The following is a 25,426-nucleotide window of genomic DNA, read 5'->3' as shown; positions in this document are numbered from 1 at the left end:
TTTCAGTTGAAGTTTTGTGTGCAGAATAATAATTTAATAATTGTAATTACCGCAATAATTGTTTAATAATAATAAAAAAAACCTTTATTTTTTATTGGTTTAATGTTTAGAAAGATATCTAGACGCTTTGCGAATTATATTAAAATGATAAACTGTGTTTATTTTCTTAATATTGAACAACAATGCAACGTCATAAAGACGAGTGGCTATAAGGGAACAAATAAAACATCAAAACAAATGAATGATAAACAGGACAAGTATGACGTGGGCGTGACGACAATTCTTTTTTAGTTTCTATTTTTTTTTTTTCCCATTTTCGTTTCTCTCTCACCACACGGTGGCCCCGTCACTCTCCTCCCCGGTCGCTCCTCCTCGCCGCCACCAAAAAAAAACTCCACCTCCCTCCCTCCTCCTCCACTACCTCCACCTCCTCGTCCTCCCTCCTCCACAGCTCCTCTCTCCAGCCGAGAAAGCCTCCGCCGCCTCCTCGAGCTCCTCCGGCCGCAGCAGCGGAACCATGCTCGGCGGCTTGTGCGCGCGTCGGCTCGCCCGCCGGTCGCGGTCCGCCCTGATCGCAGCCCTGACGGTGCTGCTCGTGCAGACCCTGATCGTGTGGAACTTCAGCAGCCTGGACGAGGAGCGGGAGAGCGCGGGCTCCAGCAGCAGCAGCAGCGTGCGGGAGAAGAGGGACCGAGGCGCGGGCGACAAAGGCGCCGGCGGCGGCGGCGGCGAGCGCCTCCTGCAGCGGCAGCAGAGGCAGCATCACCCGCTGCCGGAGAGAGGGACGTCTCGCCACATACAGCAGCCGGTAGGATCACGTCTTTCTTTTGAGCATCTGAGGGCTGGGGCTCCTGACGGGTCCGGTGCTGCAGAACATCATCCTCGCAGCGAAACAATAACGACCTTATAGTGATGTTTTTTTTCTTCTTCTTCTCTGGGTTCCATCTGCAACTGTCACGCTTTATTTGGTGTTTTTTTCTCTCGTCGCTGCTCAGTTCAGCATCACAGTCTGACTAGAAATCACACAATGTCATTAACTTCCAGTAGAAAAAGGGTCTGCATCCAAAAAAGGAAGCGTTTGTGATTTTTTTTTTCTATTATAAATATTTACCTGCAAATAAACGCAGGTCAGAGTTAGTCATAATATTCGACGTGTCCCCTTGACTGTATTTACGTGGCCCCTCAGACGGATCGTGTAGGAAAACCAATTTTAAATATTGTATTTATTTAGATTATTCATTTATATCTCATGCACTATTTGAACCTTTGTTGCTCTGTTTTTTTTTTAGATTTTTTATTCTTTCAAATGTATATATATATTTTTTTCTTTTATAAATATTTACCTGTAAATAAACGCAGGTCAGAGTTAGTCATAATATTCGACGTGTCCCCTTGACTGTATTTACGTGGCCCCTCAGACGGATCGTGTAGGAAAACCACTTTTAAATATTGTATTTATTTAGATTATTCATTTATACCTCATGCACTATTTGCACTACTTGAACTTTTTTTGCTCTGTTTTTTTTTTAGATTTTTTATTCTTTCAAATGTATATATAGTTATTTATATATGTATGTATATATGTTTATTTTTACTGTGCACTCTTGTTGGGGGTACAAAGTAAGAATTTCATGGTACGTAGTACCTATGACAATAAATGCTTTGAATCTTGAATCTTGAATATTTAACTTAAATTCATCTTTTGTCTTCCGCACTTGTAATTGTCTGCGTTTTCCCCCCATTAAAAATGTTTTAGTGTATGTTAAGAAATATTTTGAAGGTAAGGTAAGGTAAGGTAAAACTTTATTGATCCCTCAGGAGGTCTCTTTCTGGAAATTGTTTTTTTTCCAATAGCCACAGAAAACACAGCAATTCATAAAAAATAAGTCAAAATAAAATAAATAAATAAACATAATGAGAAAGAAGATGATACAATCTAAGTCTAAAGACAAAGAACATACAATACAAATATAATATAAGTATATAGTAAGTTAACCTGCTACCTTGATTTAAAAAAAAAAAAGTGGCCCCTCACTACAGTCACCGTAAAAAAAACGTGGGCCCCTGAGTAAATTGAATGGCCAATGTACTTCATAAAGATAAGATGTATCTTATCTTACCTTTTAACTAATACATCTTCTGGTCCAATATAGCCGCAACCGTTTCTCACACATTTATCTGATTCCGCTCTCTGTCCCTGAACGCAACACAGTCCATCCATTGAATCATTTTCACGACTTGATGTCCTCCACTAAATCCCGGCGCTTGTTTCTGGTCCCCCCCTCCTGAAAAACCATCAGACAGACCCTCAAGAAACGGGGACGCGGTTGTTTCCTGGCAGGCGGGCAGCATTTTTTTTCCCTTTTCGTTAAAAAAGCCGCCAGGCGCTCAGTGATGGCGAACTTCTCTGCTGTCGCCGTTGCCACCAGTAGGTACCTCGTCTCCGGCGCCGGCGAACACTGACTCACTCTTCCAGTGTGTTTTCACCTGCCGGCGTCTTCAACAAAAATGTCACGTCAAGGACAAGGCGACTGTTTTTTCCACGAGGATCAACATGAGAGGTTTGTGCAGGAGGACCTGGAGGGCGACGAGCGACGACGTGGTGCAAGTGGTACTAATAGTTACTGAAACCATTCAGGTTAACTTGACCCTGTTTGAACCGCCGGGATAATGGGTCTCATTCAGGTCCAAAAATGGAATGTTTTTGCTGGAGCACAAGAGTCTTTGTGGAAACGCTTCAACTCACGGGGAGTTAGCACTCTGACCACGACAAAATCTATGGAACCTTCTCAGCGAATCAATCAGCCGATATTTCTTATCACGACATGAAATTATACCTGTGACCCTGCAATAATGGAGAGAGTCCAGTCCCCCACTTAGGACACATGTCTTTGCTTCTGTCTCCACTTGCTTTATGTGTATCGAAATACTTTGGTAGTGCAAAACGTGCTTTGACCAAAGGCAGGAAACATCAGATTATTTCGTTAATGATCAGCAAGTGTTTCTTTTTCACTGGAAAATCTGTTGGGAAATTTTACCGATGTGGAAAAATTAAGATTTGTACAATGTTTAATATCATTTTCTCTCTGTTAGAAAGTGGTTGAAGATAGTATCGTTCAGGAACCGGTATCGAAATGCAGGTATTGGTACCAGTACAGAAAATGTTCCATGGATACCCAGCCCTACTTGGGAGGTCATAAAGATTGGGCGAAGTGGAGATGGGGTTCTGGCTGAACATCCTTTGATACCCGGACTAAGTTCTGGGTGAATCCAGCCGTCTTTTATGGCTTATCCGGTGTTGGGTCACAGGGACAGTAGCCACAGCAGAGCAAAGACGCCAAGGTTTGTGTTGATGGTCCGAAACTAAGGAGTCATTTGAAGTGCATTTGTTTGAATGAAGTTATCTGGAAAATAATTGCTTGTTTATGTTGTCAACAACGATCTTCTGTCATTTTCCTCTTCTACCGTCTTTCGCCGGTGGTTACTCTTATGGAATCTTCGCTTGTCACTTTACAGCCGGTCAGTATTGATCAGAAAAATGCTTTCAAGCTAGTCCTGCCTCAGCACCCAGACCCCCACCCCTCTCACCTCGAGGCCTTTCCGAAAGTTCTCAAACGAGAACGACTCATGGCCGTCGCCGCTCGGTGGACAATTAAAGTCCTCACTGTTGGCATCGTTGTTTCTCCTCCTCCCTCGTGGGTGGCGTGTATGAGTGTTGGATGCACGGAGGCGATAGCTGGTTCTTTGTGAAGAGACGGAGCAGCAGCACTTTGATCTGAGATGGAAAGCCAGAAGCTCTGTTTGACAATAGCATCGTCCATATGTTGTGCTGCTGCTATCGATATAAGGAGGCCTTTTGCTACCTTAGCTTAGTCGATGGCTGCTGTCAGTCGGAAGTGAATTTCACCAACTTGAAACCCTTTTTTTTAAACCTTTCATTTCTCATATTAAAAGTGGAATAAAAGTCGTATTTGTCTTGTAAAATACAATGCTAATTCTGATGCATGGACTTTCAATATTAAATATAATACACGTTTTCCAAAGGATCAATTCAATGAACTGTTATTTAGATAAAATCACATTTCGCAATGCGACAGCCATCACAGGCAGCTCGGTTCCAGATATGAATAACAGATTGGAGCACACATGGGGAACAAAGTGTACACACAGGTTTAATCAAATAATGTATCCCCTGACGCACATGAAGGTTTTTTATCTCTCCAACATACAGCCGAGATGTGCGGCGTTCGCACCTCCCTGGTAGAAATAACAACCTGTTTGAAAATTGTGTGTAGAAAAAACCCCCCACTGCGGAAACAAAAACACTAGTTGTCAAAAGTATCAATTTAGTTGATTGTTGTGTATTTAGAGCACAGGACGAAACACTTTGAGTTCGGGTTCAAAAAGGTTGTTGAATATTGGTTGGTTTAAAATGTAAAAACAACCTTAGAACACACAACGATAACAGGAGCATTTTTTTTGTTACACCCCGGCACACAAGGGGGCGACATATAAAACAAAGTAGATATGTCTCTTCCTCAGGTGAGGTGACCAGTGCAGGTGGTGAGTTTGAAACATGAGTTATAGAGAAGACTAAATCTAGTTTGTGGTGATTTTGTTGTAGTGTGTCTAAATGATCACGATATAATGACGGGTTGTGTGTGATTGTGTTACGCACGGGAGGGCGCATCAGTGTGAAGCCGGTGTGCGCTCATTGTTGCCGGGAAGCTTGCAAACTCCTGCAGCTGCTTATGATTAGGCAACAGTAAACATCAGCCAAAAACTTTAGAACAAAAGACCAACAGAGGAGCCTTTGTCTTCCCAGAAAATCCTGAAAAAGCTGCTGTTTTTCACAATTTTTATTTTGAGGTTTTTCCTTGAACCACTTTGAGCTGTTGGGTCCCAGCTGTACAATTTATCCATCGATTCCTGCTCGATTTTTAGGATAAAAAAAAGAAAGAAATTGTGTGAGAGAAGGATCGAAGTTTTAAAGTGTTTCTCCTTCTCCCCCGTTTTTTTTTTGTATTTTCTGCCTCTCGAAACATCAAAATGCTACGCCTCGCGGTTTTCGACATCGTCTTCTTGTCATCGGCTTCAATCCCGATCGAAACTAATGGCGGCTCATTTAGACGACGGGGTTTGATTGACGAGAAAATTCCCCATTTTTATTCCAACCAGCTGCCCTCCAGCACGAGACGTTCGGAAAAGCATCTGGATGTCAGATCCCACATCTGGTCGTCAGCAGTTTTTTTTCTTTTTTTTGTGTAACTTTCCGGCTCCTGCAGTAGTCATATTGTGTCATGATCTTTGAGCGCGCTGTGGGTGTCCACCACCACACGCTGTAATAGTTTCCCTCTCATGTTAATGCTCTTTCTCAGATGTGGTTTTCCATTCACTTGAATAATTGGCCCCACTTGACAGAAACAGCATAAGTAGCAGAATATAATTTCATGTAATTTTCTCTATACTTTAATTTAAATTTTTATTTTCCATTATTTGTACGCTAGCACCCTTTTAAATCCATGTATGGTAAAGAAACAATATTTAATACTTAATTTTGCACTTTCGTTTAACATTTTTTTTAACGATTTTATATCTTTAATAATCCCTTTACTTTATAAAAAACAATTAAAGAATCTGAAGCTTTAACAAATGTTTTATTTAATCTCTTAATAGCTAAAAAAAAAGAAACAATAGTAAGCTGGAGGGACTATTGTTCATATTTTTGTTTTTCAAACAGTAGATTTTCTGTAGTTTCTTAGCTAGCTAAGCGCGACTAGCAAGAACCACAGTATTGCTGCATAGTAGCGACACCATGAGTCATATTCGGAAACGAAGTATATCAGAAAAATAAAACGTACTTGTGTTAGTGTTAAAATTACTTTTGAATGAATTGTTTGTTCATTGAGTTAAAGAGCTAACTTCATTACTAAAAACTGCTAAATAATAATGATAAATGACCTCAAAATATCAGAATCAAACTCAGTGGAATACATTTTCAACAGGTATCTTTGTTTCCATGGCACGTTCACAGTCCAATGAATATAATATGAGTGTTTGGTTCACTTGAAATCCGCATCTATAAATACAGAGCTCATGTGGATTTCATGGTAGAAATGTGTCATTGCAAGTTTTGGAGCTAATGCATTTGCATTGAAACAACAACTATACAAGGAATTATCGTGAAGTATTACTCATAGAAACGTTTGTCATTAGCATATTGTGTTACATTTTAGTGCAACAATAGCGTGAATGGGCTCAAAACATCATTCAGATTATTCACATCTTTTAAAAATCCCCTGGAAACACTGTGTACTTCAGCTAGTTATCTATTTAAGGAAGAAGTCTCGAAGGTGATGCTAGTGAGTTTTTGACAAATAGTTTGGACGGAAAAAAGCGACTACATTACTGTTTTGGATGTGCAACATCAAAAGATAATTCCACAACATGTGCTTGACTTGATCTTTGACCGTTTCCAGGAAGATCGGTTATCTTCTGATCTTTTTTTCTTACACCGATAATCAAGTTTATTATTATTAAGGAAAATGATGATCATTTCGGTTTGTTTTGGAGTAAAATGCCAACCAAAACCTGCTCTCACTTCCTAAAGATGATGATGATAAGACCTTTATTCTTCCCACACTGGGGCAATTTGACGCTCAATTAGCAAAGTGCCAAAGTGTTTGTTTAGCTTTTATCATGGGGTTAAATTCTTCTTGTGTTTTCTTGTTTTTAGCAACAAATCAGATCCTAGTTTGGAGTAAGGAAGCTGAGTTAATACATTTATACTTGGAATCTCCTACTTGTTTTCCGGAAATAGAGAGAAATGTTCCAGACCTTTCATTAGCATTTGAGATTCAGACTCTGATTGCCTCACATATATATATATAAAAAAACGAAAACCTTTAACCCCTCGGTTTTCCAGTCCTCTCTAACAAGCATCACCATTTAAGCCTTCTTCCCTCTCAATCGTGCAGATCCCACACCCTTCAACACTCGCCCACCATCAAATCCAGCCCCCATTACAGATGGTTTCATTCCTCGACACATTAATAACACATTATCCAGATGAATGGAGACATATAATACCTCGCGTTGCCAATAATCCTGTAGGTAAGAAGCTTAGCAGACAGCGGTGCCAGAGACGTACAGATATGAGGGGATATGGAGACAGAAACAGATCCTGGTGTGAGCCTACATTTGCCCAGGATTTCGACCAACTCACTGAAACGCAGCTTTGACTCTAAATTGTTAGTTTATAGAAGCTGTCAGATCCCTAAAAATATCCTAAATGTCTATAACCAGGCAGAGATTTTAAAACTGTTTATGTAGCTGCTGTTAATATTTGTGAGGAGGATTTTTTGAATGACATTTTAGGGTTTAGAACTTGTTTATTTTCCAATTTCAAAATGATCCGCAATTGGCTTTGAAGATAAAAACCAAAAAACGATTTTAAACCTATATTATTTTCAGGATCATGTTTAAAGACTCTGAGTATTATCACTTTTAACCCACGTCTAATCTCAGGGTCAAGCTGACCCAAAGGCCTGTTCAACAAATGTGTCTTTGGTATCCCTTGTGTTGTCTCTGGGTCACACAAACAACATTTGTTTTTGGGCCTTCGGGTCACCTTGACCCTCAGAAAACACAAGGGTTAAAGAACTAATACGAGGGTGAAATGGCTATTCCTTTTAAAAAACTGTGGTTTTACAAGTTTTTAATTCAGTCTTCTTGAGCCAAATAAATTAAGGTGCGAAGGAAGGAGCAAACATTTTATTGTAGCCTAGCTTACTTTTATATGTTGGGTCCTTAAAATAATTTTGTACCAAGACATTATAAGAAAAAATAAATTGATTTTTCCTTATTGTTTACAAAACCATCAATAAAAGTTAAAGCTTAGCAATGCTAGCATAATTAGCACCGGGATGCGGACGATTGCGAAGTTCGGTGGACCTCAGTGAATAAAATGCAAATCATGGCAAAGTACAGTAAAGTGAACTATTTATTGGTAAATTTGGAAAAATAAGGAGTGTGCGTTAATTTACCGTTCAAATTTAACTGTATCCACAAGATGAGAATTCAATATCTTGAAACAAAAATATCGATAAAACCCATGCTGGTAACATAAGTGTGTTAATTAAACTAAATATTAGTGTGTAGTTCCAATGTTGTATCCCGGAACCCTTTAGGATACCAGCTTCCAAAGTGCAAGGAAAAAAAAGGCATTTTTACAATGGTTAAAAGTAGCGTTGCAAACCTTTTAAAAACCTTTTTCTCAAAATAAATTAAACTCCAACAACAAATGCTTCTTTTATTAAATGTTTAACAACCGTCAAACATGACAAGACATGAGTTTTCTCTGGAAATGAAGTACAGCACAAAATTTGGACACACCTTCTGGGCTCATTCAAAGCTTTTCTTTTGCAATTTTCCAATCTGGCGGGTCTTTGATTCATAGAGTAATGATGGCCACTGGTTTCTCTTAATTTAGCTATTGGTTCTTGTCAGGATACTGTATATGTCGGCTGTGTTTCAACCTGACTGTTTCACAAGAGGTTAAGAAATTCCACAAAGTAACCCTGAAAAGACACAGCTGGGAAGTGAAAGTCGGGCTGAAAACCTCTTGAATTCACCAAGAAAAAGCTACACTTCTGCAAAGAAGTAATGATAAACAAGGTGGCTACTTTGAAGAAACAGGACCATGAGACAATTTAAATCATTTTAAATGTGATTGTCGAGTACATCATTCAACATGTATTCATTTAAAGTTTTGATACCTTCTACAATCTTAATAGTCATGGAAATAAAGTAAGTAAGTAGGTAAGTAATATTTGTAGAGCGCTTTTCTAGACCAGGGTCACAAAGCGCTTAAACAATCAAAACAATACCCCAAAAATATATACTTAAAAGGTCAAGATAACACTGAGAACAACACAGGAGCTCGAGAAAAATAGGGAAAAGCATGTACAAAAAGTCTTGAGATGTTTCTTGAAATAAAACACATTGTCCAAACCTTTGGCCTGAACTGTGTTAAAACAATAGCTGATTATTTAATTCAACTGTACTGTTTCTCTTGTTGTATCCTGTACATTCAAGACCTTAAAAACCTTAAAAAAAGTAAAACGACCTCAAGGATCTTTCATAATATCTAGGCTTGTGAGGCATATAGTCTTTTTTCTTTTTTCTATTTGAGTTTGCTGATCGTCGCCCGCTCCCACGGTGCCAACACGTCATGCGCTAATCTGCCAGTTTTGTGTTATTCTTATAATGAACGGGGGTTGCAACAATCCAGAAGGAGCTTGATGATGGGATGTCGTCAAGGCAGGGGAAAGTGGGGATAGGGCCTGTCAGGGAAAAAAAGCCTTTGTCCTTCCAATCCTGTGGAGCAAGAGGCGAGGAAATGACAGCGCCGAGCTTCTTTACCATCCTCCGTTTCTCTTGCGTTGCATGCCGACGCCCCAGAAGACTTGTTTCTATGTATGATTAAGCGAGATAGGGAGAGGAGACATAAAGAACCAGAGACAGCGACAGGCACAGAAAGGGAGTAGGCAGATACAAAAGCCGATGGAGGACATGTTGGCTGGAAAAAAAAGGAAAAAGGAAAGATAAATGTCTCATTGCTCCCACTAAGCCGACATTGACTCACATCCAGTGGTAATCCTCCGGGAACCTGGCTTGATTTGAAGGCTTGTTAGCGAGGTTTGGCTGGAAAAGTAAACCTGACTCTTAAGCTTGAGTCACTTTGTCTGCCTCAACCTGTAATTTTCGCTCGGATGGTAAAAGTGAACTGGAAGTTTGACACTTAATAATCGGCGTCACTCAGCAGCAACTCTGTGAGAAAAAGAGCGTCTACCTCAAAACTTACAGTAAAGGTTTAACAAATCAAAAGTCTTTTGTGATGGGAACAAGATTGGCCCCTTATGATAGAATTACTTAGATCAGGGTTGCAAACTCAATAACCAGAGGGAGGGAAATCTTTTTACAGACTTGGTAAATATGCGTTTCTTTGGCCCTTATGACCCACGGGAAATTCTGTATCAGTTTTGGAGGCTCAACCTATAAACATTTTCTCTGTTTGTCTGTCATCAAATTCATCCGATTTGGTATGTGCTTCAGATATTCTGTAAGGATGTCTTAGGATGTTTTGCCTGTTTGCTTTGGAGGCAGCCAAGCAAGGAAGCGATCAAGGCAGCACCAGATGTTGTGTAGAGTTTTAATCCCCATTCTCAGTGTGAGTCGAAGGAAAGGGTGTTTGGAAAACTAATTCAAAGCTGCAGTGGACATACATTCTTTGACATTACTCAGTCAAGAAATAGGCCTCTGCACACCTCCATCTACTTTTGGCCGTTTGACCAATCACAGGCCTGCCCAGTGAAGGGGTTTCTGGTCAGCCACAGAAGGCGATGAATCTCCTGCTCAATGGGCTGCAATGCAAACAAGTTGACGCACCTCATGTACGCTCCTCTTGTACAACCACTTCGCTCGTCCTCTTCCATGTTCCCCCCCCCCTCTGAAGTTGAAGCGCTCGCTCTGTCATCCCCCCAAGTCCTTCAGGCAGATCAGATTAATCGTGGAACCCCGTCGCGATTGTTGCTGCCGGGGACAAATTGCACTGTAATTGAGCTTTGGATAATAATGGGTTTTTCTTTCTGATTTCCTACCAGCGGTGAATCATCAACACCATCATCATTGTGCCATCACATCAGCAACGCTTCGCAGACACTTCCACATACCAGCGCTCGCATTGACCTGCACTTGTGCTGCCCCCCCCCACACCCCTCTACCAATTGCTTTCGTTCCACTTGTTTTATTCCCATTTCCTCTCCCTTCCACTTCTCTCTGGCTGCTTCCTTCTCCCCAAGATTTTCTCATCTGTTGCCAACCATGCTTCCCATCTCTGGATGCCTGGAAGCCACACAGAATTGACTGCGTAGGTGGGGCGGGCGGGCGGGTCGGGGGGTGGCTTATCAGAGAAGGGCATAATTAGAGGCGGTGATCATAAAAGGACGATGTCAAACGCCTTGTGTTTATCACTTGAAAGGGTGTAATTCGATCTGCTCAGTTGTCGACTCTGTGGTCAAGCAGCCGTCGCCGAGGATCGTCAGCGGTGAAGTTGGATCGGAAGCGTTTAGTTGCCGTCTGTAGATCCCACGAGAATAAACCATTATTTTGACACAACGTTACCCAGAGGTGTGTAGAGCTGAGGCAAAACCAAAATGGCATATTGGTGAGAAAAATCATGAATAGCAGAACTTACCAGGAGGTGTGGAGGGGAGAGCAGTTGAATCCTACAAGGGTCGTCGCAGTCGAAGCCGGAAAAAAACATGTATATATTTACTTGACGATAAGTAGGAGTACGATGTTGATATTCTTTAGGACACAATTTACTTAAATTATCCCTGTATTTATTGTAAGTAAGTAAGTAAGTAAGTAATATTTATTTATATAGCGCTTTTCCAGACCAGGGTCACAAAGCGCTTAAACAATCAAAACAATACTCAAAAAAGTATATACTTTAAAGATCAAGATAATACTGAGAACAACACAGGAGTTCCAGAAAATCAAGGAAAAGCCTGAACAAATAGAAACGTCTTAAGATGTTTCTTAAAGGAGTCAGTAGACTCCATCAAAGAGAAAGAGAAAGAGAAAGAGAAAGGTGTTTGTACTTCACCAAACACTAGTGATGGTCTGATGAAGCTTCATGAAGCAGTGTCATTATTTTCAGAGTCCACTAGATGGCGGTCTCTGCACTGTTTTCCTTTGTTTCAAACAACTGTTTTAATGAAACATCATTTTTAAACTGACGGCGCCACCTACTGACCTCTACACAACATGACACTGTTTCGTGAAGCTTCACACGTCCATCACTACTACAGAGTACAAATAGTTACGCGGTGGTTGATTTTACCTGACTTCAGCTAGCTAGTTATTGGCTAACTAAGCTAGCAAGTATAGCATTCAAGGTTTAAAAATCCTTCACTTTACATTCAAGTTCAAAAACAACCAGAATTTAAACATGATTACACACTACTGGTTAGCAAGAATAGCATTACAACATAAACTAGTGATGTGCTTGTGAAGCTTCATGAAACAGTGTCATGTTGTTTAGAGGTCAGTAGGTGGCGCCATCGGTTTAAAAATGATGTTTCATTTCAAGACTATCAGTTTAACACATGTCGGAATAAGAGTAAGCATCATTAATAGTAAATAAATCAGTCAAGGCTATTGTTGTGTATTTTTCTCGTTGATGGTAAATGTTCAGATACTGGTTACATGACATGAGGCACAATCTATCCATTTTGTCAGGGGTCTGGAAAATGATGTATGGAATAATGTGTACATGTGTGTGTACATGTGTGGAAATGTGTTGACATAATTACTCTGGTGTAAAGCAGGATTATAGGGGGGCAGACGTGGAGGGCCTTCATTTTCTCTGGCAGTACACCTTGAATAGAGACAGAACAGGAGAATAAGTGCTTGCTAAAATGAGTGTGTTTTTGTGTTTGTGCATCAGTCGTTTTATATGGCTTTTAGTGCATTAACTATCCTCCGGAGAAATTATTTTCCATAGAGGAGAACATTATCAGCTCATAGGTGGCAGCACTCACTGTGTACACAATATTACGTGTCGTTACATTATTGTTCTGTCTCAAACTCTTTATCCTTAAATGCACTTTATGCATTTCCTCGCCTCACGTCTTCATGGAAGTTTTTTTTTGTTCCTCTTGGAATGTACTTGAGCGTGTCCTGCACTGACCTTGAGTTTGTCCACCAGCACCATGATTATGACTCCTTCTTCAAGTGGTGCTTCACAAACCACATACATTCCAGACGCTTTAAGAAAAGTCTGGATATGGGAATTGTTTGGGATTAAATCCAAGTTTATTCTACTATTACTGTTACAGATGTTCTTTGATATGTGTTTTTATTTCTTTGTGGCTTTTGTTGTTGTTGGCATGATTACTGGGTAACTTAAAATAAAATAAAAGATTTATATATAAGTATTTGGCAGCCACCAACTATGCAAATTGTTCCTGTTTAAGAGAGAAGTCTGTAGTTTTGAGTAAACTTCAAATGCTGGTACACAAGAATTGGAAAAAAATTGTGAAAAAAAAACGTTCTGAGAGACAAAATAAAAAAATTAAAAAAATTCAGAGACAAAATAAGAAAAATAGATATTCTGACAGACAAAATTAAAAAAAAACATTCTGTGACAACATGTAAAAAAAACTATATTCTGTGACAAAATGTAAAAAAAACTATATTCTGAGACAAAATGTAAAAATAATATATTCTGAGACAAAATGTAAAAATAAAACATTCTGAGACAAAATGTAAAAAAAAAACATTCTGACACTTAATGTAAAAAAAAGATGTTCTGAGAGACAAAATGTATATAAAAAATATGTTCTCAGAAACAAAATGTAAAAGGAAAGGTTGTTCTAATAGACAAATGAAAAGAAAACCAAAGCGCTATAATGTAAAAAAAAGAAAAAAACTTTCTGAGAGACAAAATGTAAAATATAAAATTCTATTATCATTCTGAGAGAAGGAATTATAATTTAAAAAAAACACTCTATGTAAACAAACCTTTAAAGAGAAAGAATGTCATTAAATATTCTAAGAGAAAATGTTAATATATTTCTTTTCTACTTGCGTTCACAAATTGGTACAATGTTCCATGGAGACTCTTCATAAATAATCTGTAACCGTGCATATTTTATGAAAATCTCTTGAGCAATAGATAGAATAATCCGAGGACATGCGTATGGAGTTTATTACACCATAATTACCGTAACTGTTGCAGGAGGAGATTCATTGTGGGTAATTATAAACCACAGAGTCGGTCTTAGCGTTCTCTTCTGCAGACACGACTGCCATTAACAAGCGAGAGACTCTAATGAGTCGCTCTTGATTTGTGTCTCTGGTTTCGAAGGGTAAATCAGACAATGAGCTGCTTCTGCTTTTTACATTCTGGCTGAAAGGTGGCTCGAGTGGCTGACTAATACGACCAGGTGTTTGCTAGAGATGTCGGACAGTTCCAGCTGATTAACACACGCATTTCATCATTTTGGTTTACTGGCGGCATGTTTTCCCGTAATTACACCCAATTAAAAGTTGAATGCGGGAAGCATTATGACCCCAAATTAATTCTAAGGGAAAAACAAGTCTGTCAGGCTCTCTCTCAAGTCAGCAAATTAATTGGTTATTCTCAATATTTCTCTCATTTATGTCTCGAAACTTTGTGTTAAACTTGTTTTTTTTTCTGCAGATCCACCATTTCAATGGAACTGAAACTCGTTTGTACTGCTGACATAATTAGGACAGCGAAAACACTCTAAGACGAATCTGTGCCAGACTCTATGTATTTTAAGTCAAATTTCTGTGTTCAGTGGGAACGTGAAAGTGGCATGAAGCCGTAAAAACTAGTGTCTGGTGCGATCACATGGGCACCACAATGTTGAATGCTAAAAAAACAACGCTTCATTGTTTACTCAAGAATAAAGTTGTGTCAACATAATATGACACTTTACACTTTTTTGTCTTTTACCAGTACAAGCATGTAGTTGTTGCCAAGTTAAAGTAGATGAAATCAAATAAACTTTTAAACCTCGAAAAATTTTGCTTTTTTGGGGGGGATACAAGTATAGTCTTTGTTAGGCCTGGAATAAAAGTCATAACAAGATATAGAAATATATCCCAGGTCCCCGATTTGTTCAGTCAAACTACAATATAGCATTTAAAAATACCTTTTTTTTAACTGTTTTATTTCTGAGAAAAGAAGCAAAATGAACATATTGTGTCACTCGGTTTCTCTTCTGTACAGTCTCGACCTGTTGGACAAGAATATGTATCGAAAATGTGACGCTATTGACGTATAAATTCCACAATGCATTAACAATAAATCTCTATATTGTTGACATCAATATCCCAAGACCTGGTCATGGGTCACATGTCGTGTCACGTGCCGAGCGTTCAGGACGTGTCACCATCAGTGTCAATATCTGTAAAAAAAAAAAAAATGAATGCAATGAGACACTGCTGAGTCAGCGCAACCATAAACTCGCGGTGCTTGTTGTTGATATGCATGACATCACACACGTTTTGCATAGAGTGTAGCAACATATTGTCGGACTCGTGTTTGACTCGTACCTAAGTGACACAGATTGCGTGTTTTCTGGTGTTTCGCGGGATGACGGTGCCTGTTTACCAGGGGGGGGGGTTCGCGGGTCGTGTTCATGAATGCGGCGCCGAGCTGCAAAGGTCAATGAAGAGGTCGTCCTTTCTGGTTCTGCGTCCGCGATCCGTGTGGCGTCTCCGCCTGTAGCGCCTGCAGATGATTCAGAGGACACGCGCCGGATGACGCCGCTGACTTTGACCCGTCCACAGCTGTTGGCTCAGCTCCGCAGCTGTGCTGCCGTTTGTGTTGATGAGTAAAGACGAGCGACATGTAAACGGGGTCAAAGACATATGTTTGTCGCAAACGTCACTTTTTTCTTTATGTGACTGATCACGGAGGTTTTGAAGGTCAACTCCTTCAGCTCCCCCTTGAGGATTATTGTGGGGGAAACGGAACAAACTGAAGTCAACCAACGGCTCTTCACACGCTTTTGTCGAAAACAATTACTGAGATTAGCAGGTAGGGTTGTCAACGGTTGCACATTTTTTTCTACACTTGTAGTCAAGGGTTGTTACTATGGTGTTACCGGTTACACGCAGTTGCGCTGTATAACAACTGTGGTTTTCTTTCTCCAGTCAAACACCTCCTAATCACATTACGGCAAAGCCCTTCCAGTAGTTATTGGACACAACGTATTTATTATTTATTTATCTTTATTGTAGACCCAGTTCAAATAGGTACTAAATTTCATTCAAATTCTGTGTATTACGCCGCGAGGCTTCATAGTATTTATGCACAAGGCTACATAGTATCACTTTGCAAGACTTTGTAGTATTTCTCTATGAGACTTCAAAGTATTACTCCGCCAGTATCCATAGTATTAGTCTTCCATAGCATACTTCCCGTGACTCCATGGTATTACTACCCGAGACTCCATTGTATTACTCCGCAAGACTCCATAGTATTACTCTCCGAGTTACCTTTGTTTTACTCCACCGGTCAACGTGGTGTGAGTCACTGTATTACTTTTTGATATCCGTAGTATTACATTGTGAGTAACTTTTATATTACTCCACGATACCCCATAGTATTACTCCATGAGATACCGTGGCATTACTCTGTGTGACTCCATAGTTTCACTCATCGCAGAGTTGAATACTTTTGTTATTTACAAACGTTTTAAACCCTGTATAATTATAAAAAAAACTTAAACGACAACAGTTTTCTCAACATGAAGTATTTGTTAACTTCCTATTAGTATGTTCAATTTCTCCCTGAACTGACACACAAGACCCGCACATGATCTATGCAGATCATTTACCCAAAGTCAAGACCACAAATCCTGCATATAATCTGGATCAGAATGATAATCCCTCACCATGGGGGCTATGATCTCGTATCTGGCTACTGGTCAGTGTTTGTCAGTCCCACCAGGAAAAAAACAGCTTGAACTCAATGAAGCAATTTATTTGGGATTTATCAATATAAATGCGCTTACTTAAGTGCTCGAGGGAGAGAAGTTTGGACATCGGGATTTAATAATCTGCTGGAACCTGACTCCAGATTAAGGGGAGGACCCTGGTTTATTGGCAAGAAGATATGTTACGTTAGAACAGGGACACCTGGCCTGTTGAAATGTTTATACATCATATAACTAAAATCATTCAGTTTTCGGATGTAATTGTCCAATTTTAAACTGTGATAAAAAATCAACTGTGTCCAACAATTTTCAATTGTAGTCCAACAATTTTCAAATATAATCCAACAATCTTCAACCATATCCAACAATTTTCAACTATAGTCCAACAATTTTCAACTGTAATACAACAATTTTCAACAATTATCCAACAATTTTCAACTATATTCCAATATTTTCAACTACAATCCAACAATTTCAACTGTAATTCAACAATTTTCCAACAATTATCCAACAATTTTCAACGATATTACAATAGTTTTCAACTATAAAACAACATTTATGTTGTTCAAGAATTATCAACTGTTATCCAACAATTTGAAAGTGTAATCTAACAATTATCAACTGTTATCCAACAATTTGAAAGTGTAATCTAACAATTATCAACTGTTATCCAACAATTTGAAACTGTAATCCAACCCTTTTTAACTATTATCCAAACATGTCACTATAATCCAAAATTTTTAAACAACAATCCAACCATTTTCATCTGTAATCCAACCCTTTTCGACTATGATCCAACAATTTTCAACTATATACAACAATTTTCAACTGTAAACCAACCCTTTTCAACTATAATGCAAAGATTTTTTAAACTGCAATCTAACAATTTTCAACTGTAATCCAATCCTTTTCAACTATGATCCAACAATGTTCAACTATATACAACAATTTAACTATAATCCAACAACTATCAACTGTTAACCAAAAGGTGCAATTTTAAACTGAAAATACAACAATTTTCAACTGAAAATAAAACATTTTTTAACTGTAATACAACCATTTGAAACTGTAATCAAACTATATTTATTTTGAATGAAAGGGTAGGGTCAAAAATAACTATAGGGGTGTGAGTGAGCTGCTTGGCAGAGGTCTGCGCTGTCTCTGGTCGGTTTATTTTTCATGTTCCTTTACCATGGCAACCAGACCAGGATGATGAGAGGAAAATAATTTGTGGCCGACGTCTTCGAAAACCTCCTGTTTCCTGTAAATGGGATACATTTGGAGACACTCTGTGGTGATTTTGGCTTTTTCTTTATTTACGTTTTTTAGTCTTGGGTAGAATTTATCTTGGGATGTACCGTCGCACACATTAGCCAGAGTTAGATCTAAAAAGAAACCCCTTAGAGTGCGATTAAATAAGAGGTTATTTAATGTTACTTTTTAAGTCAAATGAGTCGCTTAATTAGCTGGATGAACAATGACTAATTCACTGATTAAATAAAAGTCAGCCGCAGTCCCACAGAGACAGAGCGAGTCTGTCGCTACGATAGAACCCGCTTTTATTGCTCAATGTCTTTCTCCTATTTTGGCCAGCTGTTGGAATTTTTATTTATTTATTTATCAACTTTTTGCCAGTAATGCCTCAGTCTGTGCATCTGCTGCGTCAGAGTAATTAGTGCCGGTGAACGATGTCTTTAGTTGGTGACAAGTCCATATGGTTCTTGTACGCGCTGTTACAGTCACAACAGAGTGTTTGTTCCAGTGGAAAATAAATGTTTGGGTGAATGTATCACTCTGGTGCAAAAGAGGTTACCCCCACACCCAAACACCGAGTCACAAAGCAGCCTTTACACCACCCCCCACCCAGAAATGTGACTGGACCCACTGAACCCCACCCATCCCAACGTCTCCCGGCGAAGGCTCGTCTCCTGGACGTCACAGCACAGAGGAGGCTCTGTTGTTTCTCCCCGGGCAGGAGTTTCTCTTCAGACTCGTGGCACACAGTGCAGCTCTGTGGCTGAAGCTAGAGATCAGCTGTAGCAATAGGCCACTCACCTCCTGCCAGGACTCGCCACACAATGATTTGGTCCCAAGGTTCACTTTCACAGACGTATCTTCGACAAGAAGGTCGTGGATTAGTCGCTGCCGGTAGCATCGTTTCTTGCTACTATCACGGGAAACTACAGTCACCATGTCATCATTCACCACACCATCTTTAACCACTTAGTGGTTTGGAAGGAGATTCTAGACTTCCGCTTTCCACGTCTGACTGTAGGAACCTGAGACATTAGGAACTGGGTTAATATGTCTAATGTAAAACGATATCAATATGAACTGTATTGGTCTTTTTTTTTGGGGTGGAGAGTGATGTAACTGCGTGATTTCATACTTTCCATTTGTCATCCGGAGGAATCAAGAACACGCATTCAACTCATTTTATGTTTCATTGAAGGCCTGAGGTCCAGACAAAGACAATACTAGTTTACAGGTTTATCTTGGGCTAAAATAAACTAAAAACAAGAGTCTTGACATGTCAAAAGACATCACCTTACACCTAGTGATGGTCTGGTGAAGCTTCATGAAGCATTGTCATTAGAGTCCATTTTTAAACTGATGGCGCCACCTACTGACTTCTAACAACATGACACGGTTTCATGAAGCTTCACCAGCCCATCACTACTTTCAGACAGTAATAGTCAATGGAATAGAAATTCTAGAATATACTTTTTCTTTCCACTTAAGAAATGTCTAATGGACCAGTTATTGTACTGATTTAGACAACAAACAAACAAATATACAAGTATATACAGTATATATACTGTTTATATAAAATCAGAAATGTTTGTGGCAGGTAACAATCTATTTTAATGCCTCCTATATTTTCAATTACATTTTACATGTTTTGACTTGATATTTTTCATTTCTCATTCATTTGTTTATATCATCAGTATTCACCTGAAAAAAAACCAACCATATTTAAAAAGGTGTTTTTTCTTTAGTAATATAACATTTTTAAGTGGAAACTAAATTCATAAAAGCCATCAAAACCAGATTGTGCTTTTAACATTTACAGAGTTACAACATTTTAGTTTTTCTCCACACGTTTTTTCCCACTGCCATGATCTTACTAAATATTTTTTTTTAATTTAAATTTATTTTAAAAATATTAATTTATAGATTAAGGTGCAATCATATTAACTAAAAAACGGTAAAGCGTTTTTTGCCGAGACGCTCTCAGAATTATGTTGCGGTTCTTGTAGCAACTTCGGAAAGAGACGTTTGCTTTGGGCAACATGGGGAAGTGTTATTTCAATAAGATAAGGCTGTTCAAACTACTTTTTCATGACTGAAAGCAAGAACAAGTATGAGGAATAGTGAATTTTGTGTATACATTTTCTAAACCAGGATTTAAGGAAAGCTTTTTAGTGGTTAATTTGCTCATAATTCTCCCTCTTTTTATTTTCCATTGTGGTTGAATGTCCAATATGTCTTAAGTTTTATTTCAAATTGTATTTCAAGTGTTGACCTGAATGACTAATAATAGATGTTTCTGGAAACTCTCTTAGTTTACTCTAATACTAATGCCAGAAGCTTGAATGACGCAGATTGCACTTACAACGTATCGTTCCAATAACAGGAAGAAGAAGTAGACACAACTCAGACAGGAAGCACTTCAAGAGTGACTAATTCGTCAAATACTGAGGTTTCTCTGCGTGTTTCTTTTTTACCGCAGCGTACAACAGGAAGTAGAAGAAAAACTTGTGCCAGCCATTTGAGAAATTGTCCTGAATCATCTAATGTTGTAGTTTTCAAAGTATCCTGTTGAATCACCCTTCAGTGCGTCCAGTGAGTTTTGTACAATCAGTAAATACTGATAAATACAATAGAGGTCCAAGATCTATTTAAGACTCACTTAAATGAATACATTAGTTGCCATTTAAAATATTTATATTATTTTAAATACCAAGACTTAAATGTCCTTTTTTTTCAGTATGTCTGACCACACATGGATGACAACATGTGCATATAATGTATATAATCTAATGTATATATGTGAATATTATTGTAAATTTAATCAGATGTGGATTAATGATGATGAATCAAAATTAAAAATCAATTTGAAATCAATTCCCATCAAATGTTACAGGAACAGAAAGAAATGTATATGCAAAAACATTTTTATGTTGACAGAAACGCAGTTTTTGGAATAAGCTTTTCGACGGTTTTCGAAGTCTTCCTCTCCAACATGCAGTAATCATGAGCGTGTGTAAATCTTAGCGAATGAGAGGTTACGAGAGCGTAGTCCATTCACTCCTCCTCCAGCCAGCTTTGTTTATACAACGAGTCCCTTGGAGGTGGAGACTGGGACCGGGATTGATTAAAACCTCGATATTTGATCAATCACAACAGAGTGGGTTTGGTTAACAAGATTTCATCTCCAGAAACATGAAGTGTCTTCAGTGGGCGGGGCTTAAGATCATTTTCCGATGTCAATATTTCAAAAAAGAGTTTTGTACAATCAGTAAATAGTCATAAATACAATAGTGGTCCAAGATCTATTTAAGACAACCTTAAATTAATACATTAGTTGCCATTTAAAATATTTATATTATTTTAAATTCCAAGACTTAAATATCCTTTTTTTTCAGCATGTCTGACCACGTCTGAGTCACCGACTCCCCACAACAACATCACGGCAACTGCTTCAGCGAAACATCTTCTGTTAAATTGCATCTGCGAAAAAGGTGCTACCTCAGTTATGGGCAGGAGCCCTTCAGCAAAGCACTTAAGTCACCGCAAATGTTGTGCTCTGCCAACGGAAAGCTTGTGAAAGATTCTGCTTTGTCAGACTCTTTGTAGAAAAGTAATTTCCTCTTGTTTTCACGGTGAAGGGAGATAAGCCAGGAATCATGGCGACGTACAGACCTTTTCTTTTACGGAATAACGACTGCATGAAATATAAGAAATCAAACTCCATAAACAAATATCCCAGATTATACCTGTGTCGGTTTGTCAGGTTTAACCAGAAGCGCCACCGTTGCTTGTGTCACCTTCGTTTCTCTTCCCACTTACTTGACGTTCCTCCATGTAAATCTCCAGATTTATTTAATTCCACTCTTCAATTATTCATTAACGAAGGCGGTGTTTACTCGTGGCGGCTGCAGGATTTGTTGGGAACACCAGCGTGCACCATTAGTGAGATAAGCCGCCGAGCAGAACCAGTACAAGGATGGGGAGCACGGGCGAACGACAAACATGATGAAATTATGAGGATAAAAGTTGTGGGAGGGGGATTTGTGGTGACCTAATTAAAATGTTGGAATCCTGAGAGGAATATTTTAAGAGAATGTCAGTTAGGATGAGAGATTAAGACGCTCCGGCGCTAATATCGTCGGCTTCCTCTCTTCTTTTATCGTGCCGCCGATACTTACTGTACAAGGTTTCGTCTGCGGTTTATCATCACGAACCACTGAGTTAACCGAGCGGGATTCTCTTGAGAACTCTTAACTATGATTCGATCAAGACCGAGAATCTTCATTAAAATCAACTGTACTGTCCACGACTTTGTTTAAATCCCAGTAAATCATATATTTATTATTGATTGTGTCTTTTTTTAAATTTCCCATCAGTAACCATGGTTACGGCTCAGAAATCCTAATCTTTGACATCTGTCCATTTTAATACGATCTATTGTGTTGTGGATGGTAATAAAAGCTTGTGTGGATTTTACAAACATCCAGATTTTGGTTATTTAACCTTTCGTTTTCAAATCAAGATTGTCGGACATCATTGTTTTTTTCGGATAGCCGTTAGCTATGCTGCTAACAAGTGTTAGCTCGTCGCTAAATTTGATCGTTAAAGCCATTGGTCCCCAACATTTTGTTTATATATCATTTCTTCTGTTTTTGACTTGCATATCATATTTTGTGTTACCATAGTTTTATAGTTCAATAATGTGTGTAAAAAAAAATGATATTGATATTTTTTTTACAATTACCATGCAAATATAAATATAGATAAATGAACATTGAACTCCTGCAAGATCCCGGCGATGACTGAGGATGAGAGGATACAGTCGACTCCAGCAGCTTATAAAAGCTGATGTTTTGACATATTTTAGTTTCAAAACAAATAAAATCAGTTACGACTTCAAAGAATCATGTGGTCTGTAATTCTGTAACACCAGAGTCAAGTACTCAATACTACAAATATATCGTTGTTCCTACAGTATGGCAATATATCGTACGGTTGAGCCTGGATCGTGATACGTAATGTATTTCAACGTTCTTGCCAATAAACACCACTAGTTTCTTGAAATATAAAGAATAAAATAACTTGATAATAACAATACTATCGATACAGCTGAAATAAAATAACTTGTTTCTAACAATTACGGCCCAGTATCAAATGCCTTGTCGCTTGGTAACGGCCCCAGGCCCGGTGGTTGGCGACCACTGATTTAAGCAACACAAAGAAAAAAGGTTTAATAATTCTAGTTATTCCAAAGCAGAGCAATTATAAAACTTCCAGACATAACTTGACATGTATCAACAAACAACTAGTGTATACTTGTTTGTCAGCAGAAATAATTAACAACCAGTAGGTGACTGACAAGCTCAGAGGGAGAAGAATGTGAAAATAACCAGAGATTCAGCAGAATTAGCTGAACATCGTGAACACATTTTCCCTTAAATTGTCAATCATGTAAACTAAGCATGATAAACCTTTTTTCCCCCCTTTTTGTGGTATCTTCGGATCTCCCAGTTTTACATGTATTACCTCCCATTGTAAAGGCTTTGTTTTAAAAAATGCTTTTGTTTGCTGTAAGTTTCAAGGAACATAGTTGATTTATTGAGGCAATATAGCAAATAGAACACAAACCTGCGCATAGATAAAGGAACTCAGCGGTTGCCATAGCTACTCAACCAGGCGCGTTTCTACGCTTCAACACATCTTGGAGTCCCACTGGTTCTCTCTTTCTTTTCTTTCGCTGGTACAACCATCTCCAAGAAGTCTTGGTCAAACACCTTCTCCTGTCCATCGTGCCTCCAGACGTCACTGGACGTGGAGGGAAAAGCGACATAGTGTTAGGACACATATAGGTAGATCTAAAGGCGTATCCTGATCAAGCCTATGCTCGAAAAAGAAACCCTATAAATATCATCGAGCTAGCATCCTCGCGGGTTCCCACCAGCTGTGCCACATCTTACACACTGGTAAAGCTCGGCGTGGGGTTGACATGTCTCAGCTGTGCTGGGCAGGAGAAACCAGACGGATATGTTTGACTGCACGGCGGGAGCATCGTGGCAGATTGAATTAGCGAGTCGATTTTTGGGAAGTAAGAGGTCAGCTCGGAGAGTTATCTGTGGAGGACAAATACTATTAGATGGCTAAGTGACATGTTGACATGATGCAGAGGAGGAATTGGACGGGGGAATGAAAATGTAGCAGTGAGGCTCCAGTAAATCCTAATCTTAGATTCAAGACTGTTCTCTCATGATGTGAGGAAATCATGCAACAATGTGATAGTCGTGGATTTTCTTTTCAAGTCAACCAGATATTCGTCTGTCTGTCTGTCTGTCTTAAGGGGTTGTTTCCAAGTTCATCTGGATCCGCATATCTTTTGAAGAATGTATAACTATCTGTTGAGTGATAGTTGCAGTTGTGTCCCAGCAAGTCCCAGTGATTTTTCCTATGATAAAAAAAATAGTAACTTGACATTTCAACACTTTTTATTCGAGGGTATGTTCTCACTTGTGTTGGTCCTTTTGTAAACAACAAATATATGTGTGCATTTTCTTGGGCAACTCGTCAATTAAATCTAGATATTAGGCTAATGATGTGTACCACGATACAGGGGCAACGATATTATGTTTGTGTGGTGTGTGTATGTAGTATTTTCCATGTACTTGACTCCGCTGTAGTAATTTACAGACCACATGACTTTTGAAGAAGTCGTAACTTCTTTCATTTGTTTGCAAACCGCAATATGTCCAAACGTCAGCGTTTAAAGCTCGACTGTATCCTCTCATCCTCAGTCATTGCCAGGATCTAATTGTTAGAGACTTCCTGCCATCTGGTGGCTGGAGGTTTAACTGAAACACAAACGTAACTCTGAATTAAATAAACAAACGTCGAAACAGTGCTGTTTATTATTTAAAAAAAATGTAAATCTAAGTATATTGATATTTTCTTACACCTCGTAGTATCTTCTCAAGGGATAACGAAGGCTATGGATGAATAAAAACATTTCTGACTAGCTCATATTTCTTGCCTAAGTCGTGGACACACAAAATCGAATCACACACTTTTCCTGCACGTTTGTACATTCATATTCTTGGCTCATGCTCTCCCCCAACGCTGCTCTTTGTTTTATTTATAATAACCTTCTGCTTTTGCTGCCGTTTGTGTCACCTAATCTGTCGCCTCAGCACTCCTAAATATGTTTGACTCTCAACGCCCGAGTGTGTGTGTGTGTGTGTGTGTGTGTGTTTCTCTTCAAGTGACAGTCCTGTGCCAGGTGTGACTAATGGCAAGCAGAGAGGAAACATTTATTCCCCGTGGTGAGTTTAATTAGCCTATCAGCTTAGCATTGGCACCGGTTTGTTTTGAAAACCACACACTCTCTCTGTCTGCTGCACACGCTACTCCTTCAAGGAGAAAACCCACTAGTTAGTACGCCGGAAATAAATAAATAACGGCTCAAACAGAAGACGTATTAGGCGTGTAGATAATTCCTGTAATTAAGTAACGTAGAAACGGCAGCTACATTTTTTCCTTCATATCCAGAGGGACTCGACTGCAGCCGACCCCCTTCCCTTTAATCTGTTAAAAGGTTAACACATATACAAATGCTTCTTTTTTTTTTCGCCTTTGTTTCTTCA

General features: G+C 38.9%; 1 protein-coding gene across 1 annotated transcript in view; it reads left to right on the top strand.

The window, feature by feature from the left end:
- The first annotated feature begins 215 nt into the window (after window positions 1-215).
- xylt1 (xylosyltransferase I) overlaps window positions 216-25,426 on the top strand; it is an 86,488-nt gene continuing 61,277 nt past the window's right edge. Inside the window, exon 1 of the mRNA XM_087804650.1 lies at window positions 216-808. Within this exon, the coding sequence (XP_087660776.1) occupies window positions 518-808 (291 nt within the window). The 5' untranslated portion in view covers window positions 216-517. The remainder of the gene's footprint in view (window positions 809-25,426) is intronic.

The sequence above is a fragment of the Callionymus lyra genome, chromosome 1 (assembly GCF_982586985.1).
Source record: "Callionymus lyra chromosome 1, fCalLyr1.hap1.1, whole genome shotgun sequence".
Lineage (NCBI taxonomy): Eukaryota > Metazoa > Chordata > Actinopteri > Syngnathiformes > Callionymidae > Callionymus > Callionymus lyra.
This window is presented reverse-complemented; position numbering and strand designations above follow the sequence as displayed.